Source organism: Pristis pectinata, chromosome 3 (genome assembly GCF_009764475.1).
Source record: "Pristis pectinata isolate sPriPec2 chromosome 3, sPriPec2.1.pri, whole genome shotgun sequence".
Lineage (NCBI taxonomy): Eukaryota > Metazoa > Chordata > Chondrichthyes > Rhinopristiformes > Pristidae > Pristis > Pristis pectinata.
In genome coordinates this window covers 58,509,447-58,536,780 of record NC_067407.1, presented here as the reverse complement: position 1 = coordinate 58,536,780, position 27,334 = coordinate 58,509,447, and the positions used below count along the sequence as shown (strand labels likewise).

Sequence of the window (27,334 nt, the reverse complement as noted above, 5' to 3'; positions counted from 1 at the left end):
GAAGGGGGACTGAGAGGGAGAAGGAAGGTACATAGCACAGGGGAAGAGACAGAGGGAGAAGGGAGCAGGGGAAGTTGCTGCCCTGAGTCAGTGACCAGAGACTGTGCAGTAACTCAACCTGAGTACAGGCTTCAAATCCAATGAGGCAAGTCTGGACAGTGCCTGGGAGAGGTGGGACCTCCCCTACACTCACCCTCCTCTTGTGCACATCTCTTTCAAGTTCTTCCCCTCTCTCTTCCTCATCTGCCGCTCCCTCTTCCATGTCACTCGCTGACTATCCCTTTGCCCAGTCTCCCACCACCCTCTCTCACCCTTCCCTTTGCTGTCCTTCTCTCTCCATTGCTCTCTCCTGTAAACAACACACATTGCACACTTCCTCACACGTCAACACAATTCTAAGTTCATGAAAATTGTCTTCCCAACATCCCGACGTCTCAAAATTGCCATCCATCCTGCATCGTGTGGATGGGCCCAGACATCCTTGTCTCCCATTGAGGTAGAGAGTAAGATGTCAGTGGGTATCAGGAGGGTAGGCAGTGAGTGTCGTGGGGAGGGGCACAAAATGAGTGCTGGGGGGGGGGGGGGGGCAGTGACTGTCAGTTGGACAATTAATGGTGGGGGAAGATAATGTTGGGGGAGAGGAGCATTTTGGGGAGGTTATGAGTGCTGGTAGTTCAGTGACTGCAAGTAGAATAGTGAATGGCAAAGCAGTGTCAGGAAGGGCAGTGACAGTCAGGAGGGAAGCGGGTGTGAGGGAGGTCAGAAGGTTTCAGGTTCAATTTCCAGCTTGCGTAAGATCAGGTAAGCTGAGCCAAAGAAGTGGCTGAATAATCCTCAGAGTTCTTTGATAAGAGAGGGGGGACCCCAGTGGCAATGTGGGGATTTCAGAAGGATAAGATGGATCATCCACGTGGCATTTCAGTCTGAAGATAGTTACGGATGCTTCAGCTTTATATTTTACAACTACATCCTGCACTCCACAATCTTTGAGAGGGGGGCGTTCATGAAGCATTAGCTGTGTAATTGTTCACCAACATTTATGACTGAATGTGGCAGGATTGCAGAGCTTTGACTGTGATCTGGTGCTTGTGGATTTTCAAAGCTGCCAGACCGGGGTAAAATCTCAATAGCTTTTTCTTCCCATCCACAATGTTTTGTTAACTTTCAGCAACTTATTAGCCAGTATAGGGTCAAAACAGAGCAGAATTAAAGCCACTCAGAAGTATTGGCTCACCATTGAAAGGTCAGAGCAAAGTTCCATGGATATTGAGGATCTGGTACAGAATGCTGATGGAAATTTATACATCTTGGAGTGTGTTAGGATTCAAGGAGGGAGAAGAGAAGAGAAGAGAAGAGAAGAGAGGAGGGGAGGGGAGGGGAGGGTAGAAGAGGAGTGCAGAGGAGAGGAGAGAAGAGGAGAGGAGAGGAGAAGAGGAGAGGAGAGGAGAGGAGAGGAGAGGAGAGGAGAGGAGAGGAGAGGAGAGGAGAGGAGAGGAGAGGCCTTGAGGGATTTGATAGTAGGGAGGTGATTTTAAAGCTGAGGCCTCGCTGGGATGAGGGCCAATGTAAGTTAGTGAGTAAAATGGTGCTGGTGTCGGTGCAGAGGAAAATGGAGGGGGGAAGGGGTAGAAAAAATATGATTACAAATATAAGGAAGTTATAGGATGGAAGACCAGATGGGAGAGTATTTGAATGGTTAAATCTGGAGGTATGAAACACTGAGGTGGGGTTGTCAGCAGTAGATAATCTTAGATTGGTAAAGATGAGCAATGATGCAGAAGTGGAAACATGCTGCTTTGCATAAATCCAAAGATTTATAACAATTACAGCTAAGAACGTTTACCTCTTCTCAGTCCACTTACCCTGAATCTAAACTTCTAGATCTAGGTACTCCAGTGAGAAAAGACAGCCTTTCACCATCTACCCTATCAATCCCTTTCATTTATGTGTCAATGATGTCAACTCTCATTCTTCTAAGTTCTTGTGAATTTAGGCTGATGTTAGTCAATATTTCCTAAAACTGCCTCACCCCAAGAGGCAATCTACTGAATTTATGCTGCGTCACTCTCTACAGGATTCTTTGGGGTTGTTGCAAGTGCTATCATTCAGAGACAACAACAGAGCATCCTTTATTGAAGGCAGCCATGATCCACCTAAGGAGTAATTTTGGGTACAACAAATATCATTTTCATGTGGTAAGCTCTGATCTTAAATGTACATTCAAATTCATATATATTACACTTCTTCTCCTTTAAAATGAAGTAACAAACTCATGCAAACCATCAGATAGCTACAATGTTAGATTATACCATCAGAAAACCATTACATGCATGAAGTTTTGTAGTTAACTGTTTACAGATTTTTGTCTTATAAATTTAACCAAATGTAAATTTACTGAATTTCTTTGTCTTTTCATCTACAAGACTCTCTTCTACAAGCTGTACTTAACATTTCTATAATTGCCACATTGACATAATTATCTTCATAATGTTAAACCATTGTATGCAGTATGCAATTGACATAAACCTAAACTAATTAGTAACTAGAACAAGTACATACATGCAATGTATTTGGCATGCTAAATCTCATGAACTCAATGGTAAATGTCTTTCCTATGGTAACTTTTTAGCACTCTCCATCTTCTTGCCTCTGTTGTCATGCTGTCTTGCATCCTGACTTACTGAATCTTTCTGAGCTTTGGCGCTCTGTGCAATGTATCCACACTGGCAATCCATGGCACTCTTAGCCTGCTCTCACTCAAGGATAGTGTATGTCTCAGCAGCTTCCACCTTTCCCACTTGGACATCCTGCACCGGTATGTTCCCTCAGCAGGTCAGGCATGCCTTCATCATTTTTTCCTTGTCAGTCAGGCAGCTCGCAATTTCTTCCTGGGCAGGTTATTTTTCTACATTGCCTCTCCCAAATGCAGGGCCTTCAGTTAACTTCCTACATAGAACCAGTGTCTTCATTTTGAATCACACCATGTTGTTGGAAACACTTATCTGAAACCTTCTGTTCAGTTGATGATAGCCCTGGCTTCTTCAGGAGATCAACTATCCATCCTTGTGAACCTGATGATTTAATTTAGCTTCCTCCATTTCATTACCAAGTGAGGGCTTTTTTTCTTCCAAAGACAGTGAGTTATTGATCATACATCTTGTAGTGTCTGAAATACAGCTACCATTCATTGAGACACTACAAATTCTCAATCTCTTTTCCTGCGTAATCAAATCCCCAAAAGAAAGCAGCATGACTTCCTTACTTTTATACTCTACCTTTCTGGTAATACAGGCAAAATGCTATTAAGTGCTGTAGCTGCATGTCAGCTTTCTGTGTTTCATGATCCAGCTCACACACATCCTGCTCTACATCAACATTAATGAGTGTCTTGCCATTTAAAATTCAGTTTGTTCTTCTACTTTTCCTCCCAAAGTGAATAATGTCACAATTCCCTTATTATACTCCACACATTTGTTCTGTCTATATTTCTTTGCAGAATCTTTGCATCTTCCTAGCAGTTCACTTTCCTACCAACATCATCAGCAAACTTGGATACATTATCTTCTGTCATTTCCTCTAAGTTTATTAACATAGTTCACAAATAGTTGCCACTGATCCCTGTGGCATCTCCAGTGTGAAAAATACTTTAATTTGTCATGGTTTGTTGGTGCACTTGAATTGTTTGGAAAGATTGGGAAATAAAGAAAATCCATATCGATTTAATACCGTAACTGAAATAATGTTCCATTCATTCTGTTTGCTACAAATAAGGTTGACCAGATTTGGCTGCTTTTATGTCTATGGAAATGTGCATCTGTTGCTTTTGAAACATTTGATTGCTGCTTATCTTTCCCAGATTTGCTCACTCTGTGCTAAGTTCCCGATGCTCAAGTTTTCACCTAATGAGTTCCATATTCACAGTATGATATTAGACATCATACGATGAGCACTTCATAAGCAGTCTACATGTCACTTTCCTTCTTCTTTGGCAGTCCCTCAGAGTCAAGGATGAATTTTTTCACTCTTTTGGGTGGGATGGGAGAGGGGCGTTGGATTGAGGTGGCTGATGATGTCAGTGTGGGAACCAAAGACTCCTCCACGGATGGGGCAGAAGGTGCCAGATGGGACAGATGGTTGGGTAGTTTGTGAGGTGGTAGAACTCCTCCCTTGCTTATGCAGGTCTTCTGCCTGCTTCTAATTCATGGATGTGAAGTTCTCAATACCATCCTGAATTCTCCTTCCCCACTTTGAGCTGTGATGGGCCAGAGATTCCCAGGAGTCAGTGAGGATGTTGCACTTCTTCAAGGAGGCTTTGAGAACGTCCTTGAATCTTTTCCTCTGTCTTGCCAGGTAATCTCTTCACGTGATAAGAGTTCAGAAAGTTTGCCTGTTTCAGGAATTCGGTGTTGGGCATGTGAACAATGTGGCCTTTCTAATGTACCTGACTGAATGTAATTAGGGCCTGTATGTTGGGGATGTTGGCCTGGGAGAGGACACTGACATTGATTTGTTTTGCAGCTTATCCTCCCAAAACCTAAAGTGCAGCAAAACACAAATACAACTGTGGTTTATAGCATATGACTTAGTCACCGTAGGGAGTTGTCCATCATAACAAATGACACAAGCACAAGACAAGTGAAGGCAGAATGTTCATCTTCAGCTGCATATGGGATACAATATTGCACAAGGAAGTAGCATTATGATAATGGACAAGTTATCAGACATGCTTCAAGCTTTGCATTTGTGGATTGTGACAGACAAAACAGAAATGGCTAAAAAATTGAGCTCCTTGGGAAGGCATAAAGTGCATGGACCTTCCCCCAGGGATCAAAATTAAAGGCCGGATCTCTTTATTTCATTAGAACGGTTAGAGTCAGAGTCATACAGCACAGAAACAGGCCCTTCAGCCCACCGTGTCTGTGCTGATCGTCAAGTATCTATCTATATTGATTCCATTTTCCAGCCCTCAGCCCACAGATTTCCGTGTCACAGCATTTCAAATGCTCATCTAAACGCTTCCTAAGTGTTACGACAGTATCTGTCTCCATCACCCATTTGGCCAGTGAGTTCCTAATTTCAACCATGCTCTGGGTGAAATCATTCTTCCTCAAGTCACCTCCAAATTTCCTGCCCCCTATCTTAACCTCTGCCCTCTAGTTATGGACACCTTTGTTATATGTTTTTAGGACAACCTGTGATCATTTGAACGTACTACTGAAATTCAAGTCTTTCTATGAAAAATGCAGCCTGTGAGGAGAGAGAATCGCACATTCTCTGCACAGCCCACATTCCTTTGGATGTACCTACTGGACTATTGGAGATTCTGAGCCTTAGCAAGAACTTTATAGGTTTGATCATCAATCGGGTTTGAAAACAATGCTGCATGGAGACGTGATGTAATTTTCTTTGATGAAGATTCTCCCTAAGTGGGAGCAGGTGTGTTTCTCCCTAGTTCTAAAGTCCTCAAATGCCCCCAAGGCAATTTACTAACCTTAAAGACAACCTTGTCTCTTCCACTATTTCTGGGCCTTCACTCCACCTCTGGAGCAGTTATACTCATGGTCTTGAACTTCATTAATACCCAAAGACTTGATTGACAGAAATACCCATAGACTTGGTCATTAGTAAAACCCATTGATTTGACTGACAGCTATACCCATGGACTTGGTCTTCAGTAGTATCCATTGACTTGGTCTGTAGTACCTATGGATTTGGTCTGCAGTACCCATAGACTTGTTCCTCAGCAATACCTGGACACAGCCAGGAGTTCAGCTCCAACTCACATCAGGCCCAGAATTTTAGGCCATATAAGGAACGAATCTACCCTCTGTGTTTGTTTGCCAAAGCACAGTCTTTCAATTATTTATTTCTAGAAGGCTCCGATGTTTAAGGCTCTGGTTCAAAAAAATCATTGAACTACAATCCCTCCACAATTCCCTGTTTTCAATCCTTTATCATAATACATGCTGCCTCTTTCCCTTTAATGCTGTATACTTTAGATAGCAGCTCCTCCCTGGTCCAATATAAATCACACTCTGCCAATTCATAGCTACAGTCCTCAATGCACTTCCATTTCTCCAGTTGAACATTAAGTTAATTCCATTGTATTGTCACCTCTGATATATAAAAAACTGACTAATATGTAGTTCAGTCTTTTTGCCCTCACCTACATCTTACCTCAATCAACATTGTTAAAATAACCTGCCTGGTTATAATCACTTTGCTGTCTATGGATCCTGTGACGACATGTTAGCTATTGTATTTCATATGTTGCAACAGTGTTTTGTTTACTATAAACTGCTTTTGGGTGCCCCCTGAAACTGTGAAAGTTGCAAGTCTTTCTTTTCTTTCTCTGTTAATAAATATGTAGATCAGCAAGCCTCTAGGCCTTGTACTCCACTTCTAAATCCACAGATGTTTGCAAGATTGTGGTTAGATCTGTTATTTCCTCTCTGACTTCACTGAGCATCTTTTTTCTCTTGCTGGTTTTGTACACCTCTCTTCATTTTGTTATGTTCCCTTTCTCCCTCCTCTCCAGACTTTATGGATCTCACATCTTTCCTTATCTTTTCTCTCACCTTTATTTCTTATTTTTTTATTTACAAGAAGATGACTCACTTACATGCATATAAGCACAGAGACACACACTTTTACACGCCTACACACAAACATACACTCACACACCTGCACATAGACACACACACACACACACGCACAAATTAAGCTATCTTGCAAAAGTACTCATGGGCAGAGGGTCAAAGACCAGGGGACTAAGCATACGATAGAGGCAAAGTTTTTTCTGACTTAACCACAGGAAATAGATGTCAGGTGACAAGGCCAATACTTAAAGACTCAGCCTGATTACCTTTCAACATGAAAGTGATGCTAAAGATCACCCATGAACTTATTGAATTACGGAGCAGGTCTGAAGCTACTTCTCTTTCTTCTGGTTGCATTACCTGAGTAACTTATGGACCAATTAGGAGTGTAGTTACAAATCGAACACATTGATGGGTCTGGAATTACATGTAGACCAGACTGGATAACGATAGTTGGTTTCATTCCCTGAAGGATAACAGTGAACTATTTGGGTTCTTTTGACAGTTCAGTAGCTTTATGCTCACCATTACTGAAACCAGCTTATGGCTATGATAGAGTCATAGAGTGCTAGAGTTATACAGCATGAAATGAGGCCTTTCAGCCCAACTCGTCCATGCAGACCAAGTCGCCCACCTGAGCTACTCATATATGCGTTTGGCCCATATCCCTCTAAACTTTTCCTGTCCACATACCTGTTCAAATGTCTTTTAAACATTGTAATTATACCCGCCTCTACCACTTCCTCTGGCAGCTCATTCCACATACCCACCACCCTCTGTGTGAAAAGGTTGCCCTTCATGTCCCCTTTAAGTTTTTCCCCTCTCACCCTAAAACTATGCCCTCTAGTTTTAGAGTCACCTCCCCTGGGAAAAAGACTGTGACCATTCACCTTATCTCTGCCCCTCATGATTTTATAAACCTCTGTAAGGTCACCCCACAGCCTCCTACACTTCAGGGAAAACAGTCCCAGCCTATCTGGTGTCTCCTTGTAAATCAAGCCCTTCAATCCCGGTAACATCCTTCTGAGTCTTTTTCACATCTTTTCCAGCTTAATTACATCCTTCCTATAGCTTGGCAAACAGAACTGTACACAATACTCCAAATGGGGTCTCACCAACGTGTTGTACAGTTGCAACATGACATCCCAACTCTTGTATACAATGCCCCAACCATTGGAGGCAGGCGTGCCAAATGCCTTCTTCACCAACCTGTCTACCTGTGTCACCACTTTCAGGGAACTATGTATGTAGTCCTAGGTCTTTCTGTCCTACAACACTCTCCGAAGCCCTGCCATTTACTGAGTGAGTCCTGCCCTGGTTTAACTCTCTAAAGTGCTGCACTTCACACTTGTCTGAGTTAAATTCCATCTGACATTCCTTGGCCCACTTTCCCAGTTGTCCTAAATCCTGTTGTAATCTGAAATAACCTTCTTCACTGTCCACTATCCCATGAATAAACTACTGCAAACTTACTAACCATGCCACTACATTCTCATCCAAATCATTGATATAGGTGACAGACAACAGTGGACTCAACACCAATTCCTGTGGCACACCACCGGTCACAGGCCTCCACTCTGAAAACAATCCCCCAGATTATAAATCCCTAGGCTGAGTTTTATCCAGGCTGTTATGGCAGAGAAGGGAGGAGGTTATTGGGGCCCTGTCAAATTTTTAGATCTTTGCTGGCCACAGGTGAGTTACCACATGACTGCAGGACAGCAAATGTGGTGCCTTTATTCATGAAGAGTAGAAGGGTTAAACCAGGTAGGTACAAGGCCTGTGAGTCTAATGTCAGTGGAAGGCAAGTTGTTTGAAAAGTTCAAGGGGACGGGATTAATCTGCACTTGGAAAGGGAAGGATTAATCAAAGATAGTCAGCATGGTTTTGTGAGGGGATCCTGACTGATCAATTTGAATGAAATTTTCAAAGGGGTAACAAAGTGTATCAATGAGGGCAGTGCATTTGATGTAGTCTACATGGACTTCAGTAAGATCTTTGACAAGGTTCCCACAGAGGAGAGTGGTGCAAAAGGTTAGATCCCATGGGATCCAGGACAAGTTTGCAAATTGGATCCAAAATTACCTTGGTAAAAGGAGGCAGAGGGTGATGGTGGAGTGTTGTTTCTGTGATTGGAAGCCTGTAACCAGCAGTGTACAGCAGGAATCCGACCCAGTTCAGACACAAGAGACTGCAGATGCTGGAATCTGGAGCAACAAACAATCTGCTGGAGCATCGGTGGGGGGGGGGGAAGGGAATTGTCGGCATTTCGGTTTGAAACCCTGCATCAGGACTGAGTGGAGAGGGGAGATGGGTGGTATAAAGATGAGAGGGGGGAGAGTTGAGACTGGGACCTGAGGCCTTCCCTCACCCACCTGGCTCCATCTGCCTTTTTTTTGTCTGCCTGTCTCCTACCTCTGCCCCTTCCCCTTTCCCTTTCTACTTGGCTCCATCTGCCCATTGTCCTTCATCCTTCACCAATCAACGACTAGCCCCCGTCTCACCACACCCAGCCTCCTTTTTATACTGGCCATCTCCCCTCCCAGTCTTGATGCAGCGTTTCGACTTGAACTTTTTCCCTTCATAGATGCTGCTCAACCCACTGAGTTCCTCCGGCCGATTGTTTGTTGCTCTTAAGCGCCACGGTAACAGGGAATCTCGGAGTTTTGCAATGCAATAAACATCGAGGCAGCTGTTGCAAAGTGGTTTGGAAGTTAATGGTGCGGATGTGAGTGAATTGGCTTCTGGAATTTTAATCGTCAGTATGCAAAAACATTTCAACGCTACTCACAGCGCCGGATCTGCAAATGTCCTTATTACCAATGGGCTGATAAGGCTATTTGCTTTGTGCACATGATCTGCTCGGGGCAGGATTCCGGTTTTGAACCTCGCTCCTCCCTCTGAGCCGGCGCACGTACACACAGTGTTATTTCAGCAAGGTTTGAGCGTGCCCTGATGCCGGTTTGCTCCGACATGGCGTGGCACTGGGACACGGTCTTACTGACTGTAGCGGCGATATCCTTCCTGGCGAAGCCTGCAGCGGTGAGCGGGAACGGGCTTTACTCCTATATGGACCAGGTCACCCTCCTTGACCACGACAACTTTGATAGGATCCTGTACAACTCCAGCAAAGCCTGGGTGGTGGAGTTCTATGCCGCTTGGTGCGGACACTGTATAAACTTCGCCCCGGTGTGGAAATCGCTGGCGAATGATATCAAAGGTTTGGGTTGTGATTTTTTTTATTTAACTCGAAGCGTGTGTGTTTGTGGACAACTAAACCAAGAGAGGCTCGGAGTTCTGCTTGCTTTGTAAATCCAGGTGCGAACTCCCTCTCTCTATTTTCTCCCTCGGTCCTCTCTCAGTCACAGTGAGTTCCCTACTGAAAGTTGCCTTCTACGTTGGACATCCCTCATTACCAGAACCAACCCTGGTTCAAGACCCCCAACTCGCTGTCCCAAGCCCATTGGGTCTCCGATTGCTCCCAGTTCCAAGTCATTCCAAGTTCAATACCTACCGGTCCTTGGGGTTAAATTATTTCCCCAGTCACAGAGCAAAGTGCTGGCCCAGTTTGTAAGACCCAGGATTCAAATTAGTTTATCGTCATATACACCAGGGTGCAAGGCATTTCATTGTGCCCTGGTGTGTACGACAATCTAGACCCCTGTGAGTGTTGTCAGAGTCAACTGGTGTTTGCTCCATTCCCCTTAGTTTTTAAATTCCTCGCCCCACCCCCGACCACAGATGCTTCTGGACCCGCTGAGTTTCTCCAGCGGATTGTCTGTTGCTCCAGATTCCTGCATCTGCAGTCTCTTGTGGATCTAGCTTTTCACTTGTTGAGTGAGTTTGGGCGCCGTCTTCTCTTGCACGTGTGTGTTTCCGTCGGGTCTGTGCGGGCGCGGGGTAATTGCGGCGGATTTGGACCGATGAAGCGCGGGGAGATGAGATGAGGGAAGGGCGGCAAGGTAGCGAGATCGGTGAAAGGAGCTAGAATGGGTAGGGATAAAATGTAACGTTAGAGGCCGGGACAACTTTCAAAGGGGCACTCTCGGGGTCAGTCAAGTGATTGTCATTGCAGGCGAGGTTGAGACTAAAAAGAGTAAGTGCTCATTTTATTGGTGATTAATCCTCACTGCAAGGTGAGTTTACCATTGGGAGTCTGGTTGTAGCTGGTGTGCATTAAAGGCAACGCAATTACACGGGCTATTTCAGAGACTGATATTGCAGGGACCGATGTCATAACAGCAGCAAAATCTCATTGGTTACAGTTGTATTGCCCAAAAAGTTTTACCTGGTCATAGTGCTCCGGCTGACACCAGCAGTAGGGAGCATGAAAATGTTAGAGAAATAAAGGACTGCAGATGCTGGCATCTAGACGAAAAACACGATGATGCTGGAGGAACTCAGCAGACCAGGCAGCATCCGTGTAGAAAAGCAGGCGGTCAACCTTTCGGGTCAGGACCCTTCAGGACTGAAGATAGGAAAAGGGGAAGCTCAGTATATAGGAGGGAAAAGCAGAGCAGTGATAGATGGACAGAAGAGGGGAAGCGGGTTGGCGCAAGGTGGTGATAGGTAGATGCAGGATAGTGATCGGCAGCTGTGGGAGAGGGGAATGCAGATCCACTGGGGGATGGGTCAAAGGTAAGAAGGGAAACGGGGTAGAAAAAAGAGAGGCTAGGAAAGGGAAGAAAAGAAGAAGTTTGGGAGTTACTTGAAGTGGGAGAATTCAATGTTCATGTCATTAGGCTGCAAGGTTCCAAGATGGAAAATGAGGTGCTGTTCCTCCAGTTTGCGCTTGGAATTCTGGCAGTGAAGGAGGCTGAGGACTGACACATCTGTGGAGAGGGAGGGGGGAGTTGAAGTGACTGGCAACGGGAGATGAAGACTTCAGTTATGGAACGGAGTGCAGGTGTTCTGCAAAATGGTCACCTAGTCTGCATTTGATCTTGCCAATGTAGAGGGGGCCACACTTGGAGCACCGAAAGCAGTGGGTAATATTAAAGGAGGTGCAGGTGCAGGTGCAGGGCTGGAGTAAACTAGGGAATCATGGAGAGAGCAGTCCCTGCAAAAGGCAGAAAAGGGTGGGGAGGGGAAAATGTGCTTGGTGGTGAGGTCTTGGCGGAAGTGGCAGAGAATGATGTGTTGGATACGTAGGCTGGTAGGATGAAATGTGAGGACAAGGGGGACCCTATCCCTGTTGGGTCTGGGAGGGGTGGGGGTGAGAGCAGAGGTGCGGGAAATGGCAGAGATGCAGGTGTGCATTTAAGTTTGCATTTCTGTTAACTATCAATAGATAAAAGCAGAGTTGCACTGGTAGTTTTGCATAAGTGCTCCACAGTGAGTGACTATAATTATGACATGACTTGGTTCAAAGAACTCGCCCAGTCCACACCTGCATGAACGAGTCTGTCAAAGACCACAGTCAGCAATTCAGGCAGTATCTATGGAAATGGGAGGCAGAATTAACCTTTCAGGTTGAAGACTAGGAAAGTGAGAAAATGAGTTAGTTTTGAAGTTGCAGAGAGGGTGGACTTGTTAGGACAAAGGGAATATCTTTGGGGTGAGGCCAAGATTGTCAAGGTGATTCCATTGTTTATTGTGTCATCTGGTTGATAGATTAACAGGGTGGCCAGAGAGGGAAAACTAACTAAGGATGTGTTTAAAAAAAAGCTGTAAGAATACAGGTCGGAGCTATTCCTGAAACCTGAAATCAAACAGGCAATAAGCTGTAGCAAGAGAAATTGTGAGTTAATGTTACAGATGTATCCACTGCAGCAGAATTGGTGGGTTCTGATACAAACAAAGGAAATTACATAAACTTGTTGAATTCAGTACTGAGTCTGGAAGGCTGCAACATGCCCAGATGGAAAATTAAATGATGTTCTTCAGGTTTGCATTGCGTCTCATTGGAACAGTGCAGGAAGCTGCAATGAAATAGGTAATCAGCTTTGCAGAGAAAATGGCATGTGCTCACGGATTAATAGTGACCCAAAAAAAAATCATTCTCTTTGTACCATGATCCATCCATTTAGTGGAAAATCATTAACCTGAAAGCTCAGTGATTACACTTCACTAAATGACCTGTTCACCTTGTCCAAATCTTGTGTAATTTTATATATGCCCTTTAATGCCTTCCTAATGTCTCTTAATCCAAGAAAGCCCCTGCTTACCAATCTCTCCCCAAAACTATAAAATCTTCAGCCCTGGCAATGTCATTACAGAGGGTGCAGAGGAAGCCTGCAATGCTATCACATTCTTCCTGGAGGGTGATGTCCAGCACTGTACACAGTGACCCAGCTGTGACCTAATTCATATTATACAATTCTGGCATAACCTTCCTTTTCCTCCTTGGCTGACGTTTTTTAAAAAAAAACAGGTATTCCATGTGCTCTTTAAACTTATTTACCTTTTCTTCAGGGATCATGAAGTGCTTTTTCAAGATCTCTCAGCTGCTCCACATTTTGTGGTACTCCACCATTTAATTTGTGACTCCCTGCATTGTTTGCATTCTCCCAATGGATAATATCCCACATGTCCAGGTTGAATTCCATTTGTCTTTTCTGTGACTAGTTGAACAGTTCAGTCCATTGATATCTTCCTGCTGCCAACAACTTTTTTCCTCTGTGTCAATCACAGACTTGTTTTTTTGTAGTATCTCCATGCATCTTTCTCCACTTGCATTTCTGTTTGAATCATTAATAGATACTACATAAAGCAAGTACTGAGCCCTGTATAACTCTACTGATAACAGCCTTCTGGTTTCAAAAGCAGCCATCTACCATTATTCTTTACTTCCTGTGCCATTTTTGTATTCAATTTGCTGCTCTCTCTTGGATCCCATGGGCTTTTACTATCCTGACCAGCATGCCTTATGTGCACTTATCAAAAGCCTTCAAGATTTATGTAGACTACATCATACACACTGCCCTCATCAACCTCCTGATTAAGATAAGATATCTTTATTAGTCACATGTACATCAAAACACACAGTGAAATGCATCTTTTGCACAGAGTGTTCTGGGGGCAGCCCGCAAGTGTTGCCATGCTTCTGGTGCCAACATAGTATACCCAGAACTTCCTAACCCATACGTCTTTGGACTGTGGGAGGAAATAGGAGCACCCAGGGGGAAACCCACGCAGATACGGGGAGAACGTACAAACTCCTTACAGACAGTGGCCGGAATTGAACCCGGGTAGCTGGCATTGTGATAGCATTACGCTAACTGCTACAAAAATCTAAAACCAAATCAGAAAATGCTGAAAATACTCAGCAGGTCAGGCTGCATCTCTGGAAAAGCAAACTCACTCTCTCCCCTCCTTGAATTCCTCCCACTGCTCTGTCACCAAACTGCCTTCAGCTAGCTGGTTCCAATCTGATTCTGAGAAATCGCATCTCAACCAAGTAAAATTTACACCCCAGTTTAGAATACTTACTTCAGATTTGTCTTTGTCCTTTTCGTATGTTAAATCAAACTGAATTGTAATCGCTGCCTTCAAACTGCTTCCCCACTGCAGTCCTTTCCACCAGCTCAGTATATGCCCTTTTCCTATTGGGCTTGCTCTGGACTGATTTTTAAAATATTCCCTTGAAAACTAAGAATATTGCAACTTCCATACCTTTTACATTTACTGTCCCAGTTACTGTTATAATGGTTGAAATCCCTTGCCTTATTATTTTTGCACTTTGGAACTGGCAGCATTTTTTGCTGCTCTTTCTCCTGACTGGAGGGCTTTGGGACACTCCCAGCAGTGCATTGCCTTTGTTTTTTTTGTTCCATAGTTCACGCATGCTGGCTCATTTGTTGATCTTTCGAGCAAATTCTTTGCTACGTATTGCTACACCTTTTTAACACCCCCTTCTATTTTATGTGAAAACCCTGCAACCAAGGACATTGAGCCACTCTTCATACCCATTTAGAAACCACGTTTTGGTAACAATCACAATATCACAGTCCCATATGTCTATTTGTACCCTCAGTTCAACACATTTATTTCCCAGACTCCTTCCTTTATAAGTACCAAGATGACAAGCACTGCCTTAGCTCTTGATTTGGCTTCCTCCAAATTTGCCTTTTAAGTCTGTTTCATGGGATCATGGGGGAGGCGGGGGTGCGGTGCTGCAGTTAGTGCTCCAATGATCCAGGTTCAATCCTGACCTTGGGAACTGTCTTTGTGGAATTAGTATGTTCTTCCTTTGGCCCATTGTGTTTCCTCTAGATGCTCCAGTTTTCTCCCATATCCCAAACATGTGCTGTTTGGTATGTTAATTGGCTAATGTAAATTCTTCCTAGTGTAGGTGGTGGTAGAAAAATCGGGATGGAGTTAGTTGGTGAAGCGTGTGAGAGAGAACAGGTAACAGCAAAACAAGTTGGGGGAATGGGATTGATGGGAAAGGTCAAGAGTCCATTTGTTCATTTGTTTCTATTGTTCTTTCTTATTAGTTTTATGTGGTTTTGATGCCATGCCATTCATTACAATACTGTGGAGGTAAGGTTACGATATTGAGTGATTTTTTGTTTTGGTGTGTATTTTCTGACTTATGGACAAAATCGACTTATGGATATCTATAAAAATGGAACCCGTTCATTACACGGGGACGGTCTGTACTGGACAAACATAAAACTTCTCTTGATCTCGTTCATTTGTGCCAGAATTGTTGAACTCAAGTTTTTTTATTCCTTGAGCTCTTTCGTACCAAGCAGGCAAACTCTTGTGCATGGCTTCTTCTACAAGCAAATGAAGTCGTAAATCCAATGAAGGTTTTGCACATGATGGCTGACTGGCCATATGCGTCAGCGGGTGTTCAGTGGCATGGTAAGAGCCAAAAGGGACTAACGGCCACTGCAGATATTTCCTGGAATAATGTCTGCCTCATTTTAAACACAGTTAAACTACTGAAAGCAAAACAATTCTTTATTTTCTTCCTCACTCAGCAAATATCAGTTCTGCTTCTAATCTGCTATGCTAAACAAATCAGCTGTACACACTTGATCGGTCTGGAGCAGGGAATCAAAAGCTAGGCCGCGTGAAGAGTGGCACTGAGGAGGATGTGAGGCAAGGCAGGTCAGAAGAGGTCCTGTGTGGGAGCTGAGCAAAGAAGAAGAAAGGACGAAATTAAAATTAATTTAAATTAAATTGCAGAATTTTTTGAAGGATTTTAAATGCTGCAGTGTAGCTGACACTCCTTGGAAGTTGCATGGATGTAAATGCTTGCAGGAAAGCTATTTGCCACCTTTGGTATTTCACAGTAATGTTGCCAGGCTTGTAAGTCACAGCTTGTCATCAACCTCACTGTTTCAGCTGTTAACAGTTAATTCAGAGCAGAGACTCTGGAAGCTTCTGTCTCCCGTTAACCACCAAACAAGTGTGTCACAATGCATTCCAGTCCTCATTTTAATGCCTGTAGAAGTAGTTATACTTACGGGAAAGTTTGTTTCACAAAAGCAAAGTGATCCAGGACCAAAAATTTTCCCAGCCGTGTACACAACTTCAGCACCAGAGCAGAACCTAACAAAATTTCAGAAATATGGGCACTGAGATGGCACTGATTTTTTTACTTCAAAATTTTTTTAATTTGTGACTGTACATAATACAGAACATTAATATATTGTTACTCGCAGGGCAACCTGTATTACCCTACCTACATTATGTCAGCATGACATCAGTTTTGTTTTGCATACATTCCTTAAGTAAACAATCCAAGGGGATTATGTACAAGTTCCACATGGTGTACAAGGTTAACTGGCTTTAACTGAAGCAGCTCCATTCATTTACCTATAGAATACTCGTATGTTTGCTCCAGTCTTCAAAGAGGGGATGTTGTGAAGCGATCAAGGACAGAATCTGTCAGTTTAGAGTAGGAAGCCATGGGGATGTATTTCTACTGCTGGGACTATTCTGCAGGCTGCCAGCTGGAGGGAAAGTCACTGAGGAGCAGATCTGCAGGAAATTTATGGATGTGCAAATGCTGTAAAGCAATGATAAGGAGGTCTTCAACTGTCCCAAGTATATCCCAGGATTGTAAATAATCCAGAATGTTCATTTATCACCACTTTCAGGACAGCCTGTTTCACCTACATTCAGTCAGTTTTCATTTACACATGTTCCTTGAATAAACTGTCCAAAGGGATTTTTACACATGTTCCTCTTGGAATGGTTGGTGTACAAGGTTCACCGGCTTTGACTGTCTCTGTCTCTTATTTCTTTATTCAGTCTTTCTGAACTTCCGTAGTCAGCCTGTTTCTCACTTGCGTTAACAACCTGCCAACTATCATATAATAATTTTCTGCTCTGTTTTGTTCTTTATTTTTTGGTCACCCAGTTCTAGTTTTATTTTCTCTACTGCTCTCCCTCATGGGAATGTACCTGGATGGCACATCTCTACCTGAGAGGCCCCCCCCCCCCCATTGATCAATCACATTTTGCCTTGCAAGTTGAAACTGTCTCCAATTGACTATTTTTACTTTCAGTTGTTTGTATAGTTTTCTACAGCTATTCAAAAATTTATTATGATCACTGTTTCTTGGATGTCCCCCCACTGGTACTTGGTCCACTTGGCCATTATCAGTCTCAAAATCGAGCTAGGCAATGCCACTTTTCTTGTCGTGCCAGCAACCTAACTGGTCAAGAAAGTTCTCCTTAAGGTGCTTCAGAAACTCTTACCTCTCTTTGCCCTTACGTTATTGTTATCCCAGTCTATGTTTGGATGATTGAAGACCCTCTTATCACTGCTTTACAGCTCTTACACAGGTCCACAATTTCCCTGCAGTTTTGCCCCTCGGTAACTTTCCCACAAGCTGACAGCTTGTAAAATAGTCCCCGCAGTAGAAATTCACCCCTATACGTTCCTAACTCAAAACCAACAGATTCTGTCCTTGCTTGTTCCACAACATCCCCTCCCTGCAAGATTCTCCTTGTTATATACTGCCACACCTCCTCCTTTTCTTCTTTTTCTATCTTTCCTGAACACTTTGTATCCAGAAATAATGAAAATCATCCTTTCCCTTTCTATAGCCAGGTCTTTGTCTTGTCGCAACATTTTGATCCCGTGTGGTTAATTGGCCCTGCAGCTCACTAGCCATGTTCTTCATGTAAATTGAACAAGAAGAATTCAGCATCTACTCAGTGCCATGACATGTATTCAAGGCTTTATCTTCATCGCTCTGCCTCTGCTCAGGCACGTTCCTGGCAGTGTATGTGTGAAACTGTGTAGAGCCTCTCATTGCTCTTAGCCAACTCACTGTTCAACACCCCACAATGTGACTCTAGAGAATAAGAGGAGAATAAGCCATGAAGAGCCAACTCCAGTGTAATCAAATGAGCCTCTGGTATTACCCTCAGCCTAAACAATTGCTATTGGATGCATTTAGCAAACAATCTGTCCATCAAGACGTAAACATGCTGTTAAAGAATTGAAGATAAAGGTATTGCGTGGAAGGAAGGGACAGAACATCATGATGGTGAATTCTTGTCCCCTTACTGAACAGCTTGTGCACATCACGATCTCCACGAGTGGATGAATTGTCCAAATTTGACATTCCGGGCAAGCATGAGGTTAATGGCCCTTGACAACAGCTCCGGCAGAGAATGTTGTGATAGGTTAGCTCAAATAGAAGAGGTAAGGTGGCTAAATCTGATTGGGTCTTCACTTGGAGGCTTCAGCAAATAAAAACCCTGCCTCCAACCAACCTGTGCCTCCGCCATTGGTTGCAAGATACCCCTGTTCTCTCAGTGGTCTGTTTACCAGCATCAATTTAAGTCACCCAATCCTTATTTTGCCATCTTCAATATTTCTAAAACCATTTAGACAAAAGTCTTCAAAGAAAATGTGAAAAAGCATACGAGTAACTTTTCAAAGTTCCCGTGTTTGTTTCTCCTTGGGTAGCTCACAGCAATGTTCTGGTAATTATTGGTATTGGTTTATTATTGTTACAGCATGTGTTGAAATACAGTGGAAAGCTTGTGTTTGCGTGCTGTCTAGACAGATCATTCCGTACATAAGTACATCGATGTAGTAAAAAGGGAAACAATGCAGAATATAATGTTACAGTTACTGACAAAGTGCAGGTAGACAAATGAAGGGCAAGGGCCTCATCAAGGTAGATTGGAAGATCAAGACTTCATCTATTAGTGAATGAGAGGTCTGTTCAAGAGTCCTATTTCAGCAGGATGGAAGCTGTCCTACAGCCTGGGGGTATGTGCTCTCAAGCTTTTGTAACTTCTGCCCAACGGGAGAGGGGAAAAGACAGAATGACTGGGGTGGGAGAGGTCCTTGATTTTTTAAAAAATTTCTATAGACTCTTGGAAGGATAGGTTAGCCTTTGTAGAAAAGATCCATTATGTCAATGGCATAGGCCCTGTGACTGGTGACTCCCCTCCCCCACTGCTCTATGAGGTTAAACCATGAAGGTTAAATAACAGTAAAGCTGGAGCCTGCTATTGGCACAGATGGGCAACTCAGAGGAGCAAAGGAACACTATGCCTAAGAGACTCAAGAGACTGCAGGTTCTGGAATGTGGAGCAACAAGCAAAAGACTGGAGGAACTCAGCGGGTCAGGCAGCATCCAGGGAGGGAAATGGACAGTCAATGTTTCAGGTCGAGATCCTTCATCTGGATCATGCCTCGGAATTAATTTCACCCCAAGAGAAGGTGGAACCCTCTGAAATTCCCCACCCTCGGCAGGAAGGATTAATGAGGAACACGAGACCTCAGGTGCTGGAATCTGGAGTGACAAACAGGTGGAAGAACTCAGTTGGTCAGGCAGCATCTGTGGGGGCAAAGGACCTGCATCAGGACTGGTGCAGCATCTCGACCCGAAACATCATTTAATTCCTCCCCACCCCGCACGGATGTGGCTCGACCCACTGAGTTCCTCCAGCAGATTGTTTTTTTTTGTGTGGAAGGATTAATGAGTTGCTCTCACTATTTATGAATATTAGTTTCAAATGCTTGCACGCATCTGCTGTAAAGCAATGCTTAGCCACACTCTGGGTATGTGAGCAGATAATCTTGTCTGATGGCCAGTGCAGTGCTGAGGAACGCTGCATTGTCAGCGGTGCCATCTTTCAAATAAGACATTGAACGGGCCATGCCTTCATGTGATTCCATGATACTATGTCAGTAAAGAGAAGGGAAACGCTACTGGTTGCGAGACCAATATTTAACCCCCATTGAGTGTCACCAAAACCACTCGGTCATCATCACAGTGCTTTTGAGTGACCTTGCTGTGTGCAAATTGGCTGCCATGTTTCCTAAGTTACAACAGTGGCTATGTAAGTTCTGAGTTAACTCTGAATTGATCTGAGACTTCACAAAGGTGTGACTGCAAGTTCTTTCTATTTGTTGTTCACCCCAAAATGCAAATAGCCATTCCCACAGTCCTGGGTGCAGATAGTGCCAACGTGTCAACATGCAAGAGAGGAGAACAATAAAACTGCACCAGGCAACAGAATCCTTGAAACCGTGACAAACTTCTACTCGTACTCTGACGATTTCAAATCTAGGCACATTTTTCTTTAATTTTTTTTAAAGTAAAGTGTCATTCCAAGGTTACATTGAAAGAGTAATATTTTCCAAATTTCTGAAATGGCTTATCTGGACACTTACAACTGCAGTATTTTCAGATCTATCGACTGGAGTGTTTTGAAGGCCACTACCTTTTATTGGGAGACTGGAGCTGTAATGGTCACATGTGATAGTGCTAAACCATGTTACTGAGGTTTCCCTTTAGTCCGTTCCCTCTTTTCCATTCCTAAGTAACTTGTGTTGATACACAGTTTCAGCAGCCGTTCCTCTCCAATGCCCTTGTCCTGGTAGCTATTTTTCATGTGGGAAATTAAACAGTAAGAGGGGCAGACAGCCTGAGGAAGGGGCAACACAGCCTCTTCTGCACTCTTGCCCACTGTCCATTTATACACGTGCTCCTTCCAACACAGTCAGTGGCTGATGGTCATAGTCAACACGGAAAAAGGCCCTTGGCCCACTAAGTCTGTACCAACCATCCATTTACACGAACCCTACATTCATTCCATTTTTTTTCTTCTCCCCGTATTCCCATCAATTCCTGTCAGATTCTACTGCTCACATGGATACTGGGGGCAATTATACAGTGGCCAATTACCTATCAACCTGCACGCCTTTAGTATGTGGGAGGAAACTGGAACAGCCAGAAGAAATCCCTGCAGTCACAGAGAGAATGTGCAAACTCCACACAGGCAGCACCCGAGATCAGGATTGAACCTGGGTCACTGGCATTGTACGACAGCAGCTTTATTCCCACCTGAGGTTCTTTTCCTAATTTTTATGATATCCTTCCACCACTCTTTCCGCCCCAACACCACCCACCCCCCCCCCCCCCCACCCCAATGCCTTATAGGCAGCAGAATGATACAGTAGTTAGTGCTGCAGCCTCACATCTCCAGTGACCTAGGTTCAATCCTGACTTCCAATGCTGCTTGTGTACAGTTTGCACGTTCACCCATGGGTTTCGTTCAGGTGCTCTGGCTTCCTCACACATCTCAAAGATGTGCAGATTCGTGGGTTAATCCACTGTAAATTATGCCCAGTGAGTAGTAGAATCTGGGGGCAGCTGATGGGCTTATCCCAAAGACTTGCTGGCTGGTAGATAGTGTTGTAAGTGGGGGAAAAGAATCAAATGGTAGTTGATGGGCATGTGCAGGGATATAGGGAAATAAGGAGAGGGAGCATGGGACTGGTACGATTGCTCTGCTGGGAGCTAGTATGGATCCAGTAGGCTGAAGGATCTCCGTATATGCTGTAGGAAGTGAGAGACGAACAGTGCTACAAGTAACTGCCCTGGCAGAAACCTTCCAACTCCGCTTCAAACCAGGATGTGAGCACAAAAGGCTGCTGTTCCTTTTGGTTAGCAGCACACATTTTGCAGTTCAGTCAGCTGGAGAGCTTGCCACTAAGAGAGGCGTGGTGTGGCAATTTTTTAATGCACTTGAGAAAAGTTTTTAGTCACCACTTCTCTGTGATACCTGAGCAAGAACATAAGAAACAGCAGTAGGTCATTCTGCTCCATATATCTGGTCCACCATTCAATAACTCATGGCTGATCTTGTACTCAGTGCTGCCTGTTTAAAAAATGCTCCTTGTGTGTTTTTCCTGAGAAAGTGCATGACCTCTCATTTTTCCATCATCCACACCCTTGCCCATTTACTTAGCCTGTTTAATGCAGTGGTGTAGCTGGTGTCACATCTCCGGTGACCCAGGTTCACTCCTGACCTCCGGTGCTGTCTGTGTGGTGTTTGCACGTTCTCCCCATGCCTGTGTGAGTTTTCTCCCACATCCCAAAAACGTGCAGGTCAGTAGGTTAATTGGTCACTGATTTGCCACTAGTGTGGCGGTGGGTGGTAGAATCTGGGGGGAGTTGATGGGAATGTGGGGATTGATTAAATAGGTGGTTGATTCATAGTGCATACCTGATGGGCTGAAGGGCCTGTTTCCATGCTGCATGATTCCGCGACTTTATATCTCCCAGAGGCTCTCTGCTTTCCCCCATAGCCCACACTACTGTCTTTTATTCTTTTGTAAAAAATGAGGAAAGTGTACGATCTGTGCTACACCCAGGGTCAACAGTTTGTACCTGTAGGTCAAATATGCATTCGGTATACTTGAAGCTTTCTTTAAAGTTAAGTGAGCTTAATTAAGCTCATGGTTATGGCCAATCCTTGAAATGACATTGGCTGACACAGTACATACATTATGACCAATCCATCTTCCTTCCCAGATGCTTCCCTTGTTACTCTCCCAACATCCCCTCCGATTTTCCTTCAGTTTTATCCTTCCTAAACTCTGAACGCCTTATTTATGAATAATCCTCTAAACAATCTCAGTTCTGTTCCATATCAAAAAATATTAGGCCTTGATGTAATGCACATACATAAAACCTTGATATTTGGATTAGATTTTACAGGCCACCTTTAGGTTATGAATGCCCAACCTATGAATATCCTATACATATGAATAAGCTCCCATAAATATTATTAAAATTGAATGAGAACCATTCTGGGGGGGTGGAAATCCCTGCTCATGTATTACCTCCCTGCAGTCATCAGACACCATTGTCTCTTAAGTACCCAGGCTGCCAGTTTCACTGCAGGATGCCACTTAAGTGAGTCGCTTTGGAAATTGACAAGCAGTGGTTTCTATTGATACCTGTGCAATGACACTCTATTAAACAATGTAACATCCACTGAAACTTAAAGCCCATCGAAACCAGCCATTGAGTGTGGGACATCCTGATTCTGTACCATTTGTAACTAGACAGGGGAAGACGATAAATAATTGTTCATGTTAACTGGCCTCATCAACACCATTCGTTACAATACTTTGGAAGTATGGTTACCATATCGAGTAATTTTCCAACTTAGGGACAATGGACGTCTGTAAAAATGGATCCCATTCTCAATATGGGGCTGGCCTATAAAACAAAATGGAAGTGGGTCTTAGTTTCAGAGGCTGAAAGTACAAATCAAAATGTTAAAATATATCAGCAGGCTCAGTTGTAATAAGGACTGAAACAGAATTACTCAGTTTTTCAATTTTAGGGACTTTAAACCAAAGAAATGATCAGAAATGGAATTTTCCATCATGCAAAATAGATTTCTTAACTACTACTCAGTTTTAGCTTCCAACCAAACTTCTTCCTGTTTTAAAAATAACCTTGCAGCTGTTCTCATTTCTGCAATTTGGATGTTTTTTTATTCAGAGTCTTTCTGTTGTGATTGTGGCTTAGATGTCTGTGCCCTCTGATTTTCTATTCCTCTGAAAGAGACGGATCTTGATCATGAATTTTTGTGTTTGGCTTAGCATGAGGACTTGATTTTTACTAATGGGGCTGTTGCCAAATTTCCAAGGATAAGGAGCAGGGAGATGGTGTTGTATAAATACGTTCTGTTACAACATCAATCTTCAGAGCAACATTATTGCAATTGTTTCTTCACTTAACTCTTAATGTTTGCTGTTTGTTGCCTCAGACGAGAAAGGCTATTTGACTCATCTTGATACATCCATCCAAATGGTTTGAGTGAAGGCTTCCATCCAATTCCACCCCTACTCCAACCACCACGTTTGACTTATAGTGTCCAATTACTTCAGGGTTTATAGGTCATGCATTTTGGGAGATCTAATACAGGTAGGACATCCATCATGAATGGCAGAGCTCTAGGGAGTATTGAGGAGCAGAGCAACCTTGGTGTACAAGTCCATAGATCCCTAAAAGTGGCAGCACAGGTAGATAAGATGGTGAAGATGGCAAATGGGATGTTTGCTTTCATTAGTTGGGGCACACTATATAAGGGCACAGTGGTAATGGAACAACGGTATAAAACTTCAGTTGGGCCACAGTGGGAGTACTGAGTGTAGTTCTGATTGCCCTACTAGAGGGAAGGAAGTGATTGCACTGGAGACAGTGCAGAGAAAATTTACCAGCAGGTTCCCTGGGATGGAACATTTCATTCTGGGGAGAGACTGGATAGGTTGGGTTTGTTTTCCTTGGAATGGAGGAGGATGAGGGAGGGAGCTGACAGAGGAATGTGAAAACTATGAAGGTCATAGAGTAGATAAAAGGAAACTTTTCCCCGTAGCAGAGATATCTAAAACCGAAGGGCATAGGTTAAGGGTAAGGGGTAAGAAGTTTAGAGAAGACCTGAGGAAGAGTTTTTTCACCCAGGGGTAGCTGGAATCTGGAAAGCACAGCCTGAATGGGTGGTGGAGGCAGGTACACTCACAACATCTAAGAATTATCTGGACGAGCACTTGAACCACCAAAGCATAGAAAGCTACAGACCAGTGCTGGTAAATGGTATTAGTATAGATGGGTGTTTGATGGTCAGCATTGACATGGTGGGCCATGGGCCTGTTTCTGTGCTGTATTACTCTGAGTCATTTTCAGTACTCTGTCTGTGCCATATGTTGATCAGTAGTAATATTAAACTTTAATTTCCCTTTACTATTTGAACCGGTGATCCATCCCCACTAGCATCATCTTCCACCAGTAATTCAGTGTAAAAGTAATATACTGGGTTGACTTCTATTTTCTATTTATTATCTTGTAGAAAATTACCTCTCAATTTCCCTCTAAGGTTGAAAATGCGGGATATTATTACAGTGTCTAAATGGCCCACGCCTTGATGATATAAGCACAAGACCCAATGACCTCTAAGTATCTCAAAAGGTGAAAAACACAGAGCATGTATAGTAAGGCAGTATCTCCACTGGGAAGGTAGCATTGTCAGTTTCAAGTAATGAGGTGCCCAGCGGATGTTGAACTAGCATCTCGTGCATTGTTGCTTTGCATCAATCATGCCCATTGCACTAAAAGTGCTGGAAATACTCAGGAGTTCAAGCAGCATTTGTGGAAAGAGAAACATTTCATCTTTCAGGAACCATTCAGAAAGTTGCAGGCCTTGCTGCCTCTCAGTCTCAGAAACCTGGAACTTGAGTGAGGAAACTTGCTGCAAACAGTGACCCTAGGACAGCCTGAAGTTCCCATGTGGTGCAGAAATTTCGTCCTGTGCCTCCTTTCTAATTAAAAAAGAACTCCTTAGATATATGGTAGTTAATTCTATAATTGTTGTTTCCGCTGTCAAAACTATTTATAATGGATTAAATTACACTTGTTAATCCATTTACTTCTGCAAATGAACAAACTATTATTTATTTTCTCAAGCAGAACAGCAACCAGAGTGCTAAAAGCCTAAATATTTGGTATCTTAATAAAATGAGATACTTTTCTTAAGATCCCTGGGTTTTACAATGCCATTCTTCCTTTTGGGTATTGGAAAGCCTCCCTTCCTTTCTGCCACTAAATGCTTTCTCTACCAAGTTGTCAGTTTCTGTTCTGTGATCTACCCAGCTCTTTTTCCAGTCTCTATATTTCATCCCAACTCCTGCCATCTGCCCATTATCTCTTTCTTCCCTAACAGTGCAATTCTATTGGCAATATTATCCCAAGTCTGCATTAAACTATAGCCTAAGAAGGTGTGTACTAACATTGTTTTGAGGATTTCACATCATCCTCTGACATCTGCAAGAGTTGGAGCATGGCCCATGTGTGTTTAAAATTACAAGATAAATAGAGTTAAGGATTTGTATATCTTTCAACTATCTTCTTGAGGCTATTGCATTGATATTTGTTTGCTATGGGAACCTGTGTCATGTGTCAAGAAGAGATGCAATTATTGTGAAATGAGAACAGGATCAAGTAGCAGGAAGAGAAAGGAATCACTGTGGGTTATTTTGAGCTCTACCACTAATTGTGTGCAGGGATTAGAATAAAATTTCCACTCCCAGATTTGCCAACAACAGTGCTATAAACGTTAATGTATATTTGTGTGTACTTGTTTGTTTTGCAATCTAACATTCTATCACAGGTTTTTTTTATCAGCATCAGAAAATTGAGTTGGTGGTCTTAACATTGTGGACAAATTTACTTTGAGGTATTGACACCACTGCCTTGCTAAAGACTTGTTGCAAACCTTTTGTTTAAAAAGAATTTTTAAAAAACTGCAAATGCTGGAAATTAAACAAAATCATAAAATGCTGGAAATATCAGCAGGTCAGGCTGCATCTGTGGAAAGAGAGTTTGTCTTGGGTTTTAACAAGGGGTCTCTGACCTGAAACATTGACTCTGTTTCTCCTCCCACAGATATGGCCTGACCTGTTGAGTAATTTCAGCATTTTCTGTTTTTGCTTAGCACTTCAAGACTGTGAAAGAAAGATTAAAAAGCTGGTTTTAAGTTACAGAGAAGGTGGTGGGAGAGAAGTTTAGGGCAAAGTGAATATCTGTGATAGGGTGAGGCAAAGCTTGTTGTGGTCATCCAGTCAAGTGGGTTAATGGCAGGGTGGGGGGGGCATGTTGTTAAAGGTTGATTATGCTTCTTTGTCAGTGTTATGTGCTGCTAATACCAGGGATGTGGGCTATACCCAGCAGACAGGCTGATTTTAAAAAGGGGTTTTGCAACATTAGCAAACTTAAAGCTACAGCAAAAGCCTCCCAATAAAAGCAGGATTATTTCTCCAGGAAAACACATTGAATAGAGGACAATTGCAGAACCAATTTATGTTTGTAAACTCTATCCCAGTCAGTAACAACAACACAGTCTCAAGCATGATTGCCAGGAAATTACTTTGTGATTTTGTCTCTAAATAGGACATGTGGCCTTGCACTTTGTGGCTTTTTTTCCTTTGCATCACTGGGTGTAATGCACAGCAGCTGGTGGTTCCGATTAAATTGTGTGCCCAGCAATGTAGTCTCATCGATCAAATAGTCTGAAACTCCAGTAGTGCTGGGTTCCCTTTCATGCCTTTGTTCCAGGGATTACCATGCACAATTTTGTTGCCATCCTGCTCAACTTCAACCTCAGTTCATCTGAAAAGGGAGAAACAGCCAGCCATCTCATTCTCCACGCATGACATCTCTCTGTTTATGAATTGGTTACCGTATTCCACATCAGCACTCAGGAAAAATTTTCAGTTGCCAAGCACTTTAGGATATCTTGAAGATGTGATAATGTATTCTATGATTGAAGTTCTCGGAGCTGTAGCGGTTCCATATATATTATCACATTACAGGGAAACTACTCGTGTATATGTTTATATAGGCAGCTACAATTTACCAGAGTGCTTGAATAAATGCTGTTGCAGTTCATTATTTTTACAAAAATACAGCACATATAAGTGAGTTTTAAATCATGGAGCCTCCTTCCTTTTC

The 27,334-nt window shown here is 43.2% G+C and overlaps 1 protein-coding gene across 1 annotated transcript in view; it reads left to right on the top strand.

The window, feature by feature from the left end:
* Positions 1–9,483: 9,483 nt before the first annotated feature.
* The window catches only part of qsox1 (quiescin Q6 sulfhydryl oxidase 1), a 120,607-nt gene continuing 102,756 nt past the window's right edge, over positions 9,484–27,334 (top strand). The window contains 1 exon segment of the mRNA XM_052010852.1: positions 9,484–9,819. Within this exon segment, the coding sequence (XP_051866812.1) occupies positions 9,555–9,819 (265 nt within the window). The 5' untranslated portion in view covers positions 9,484–9,554.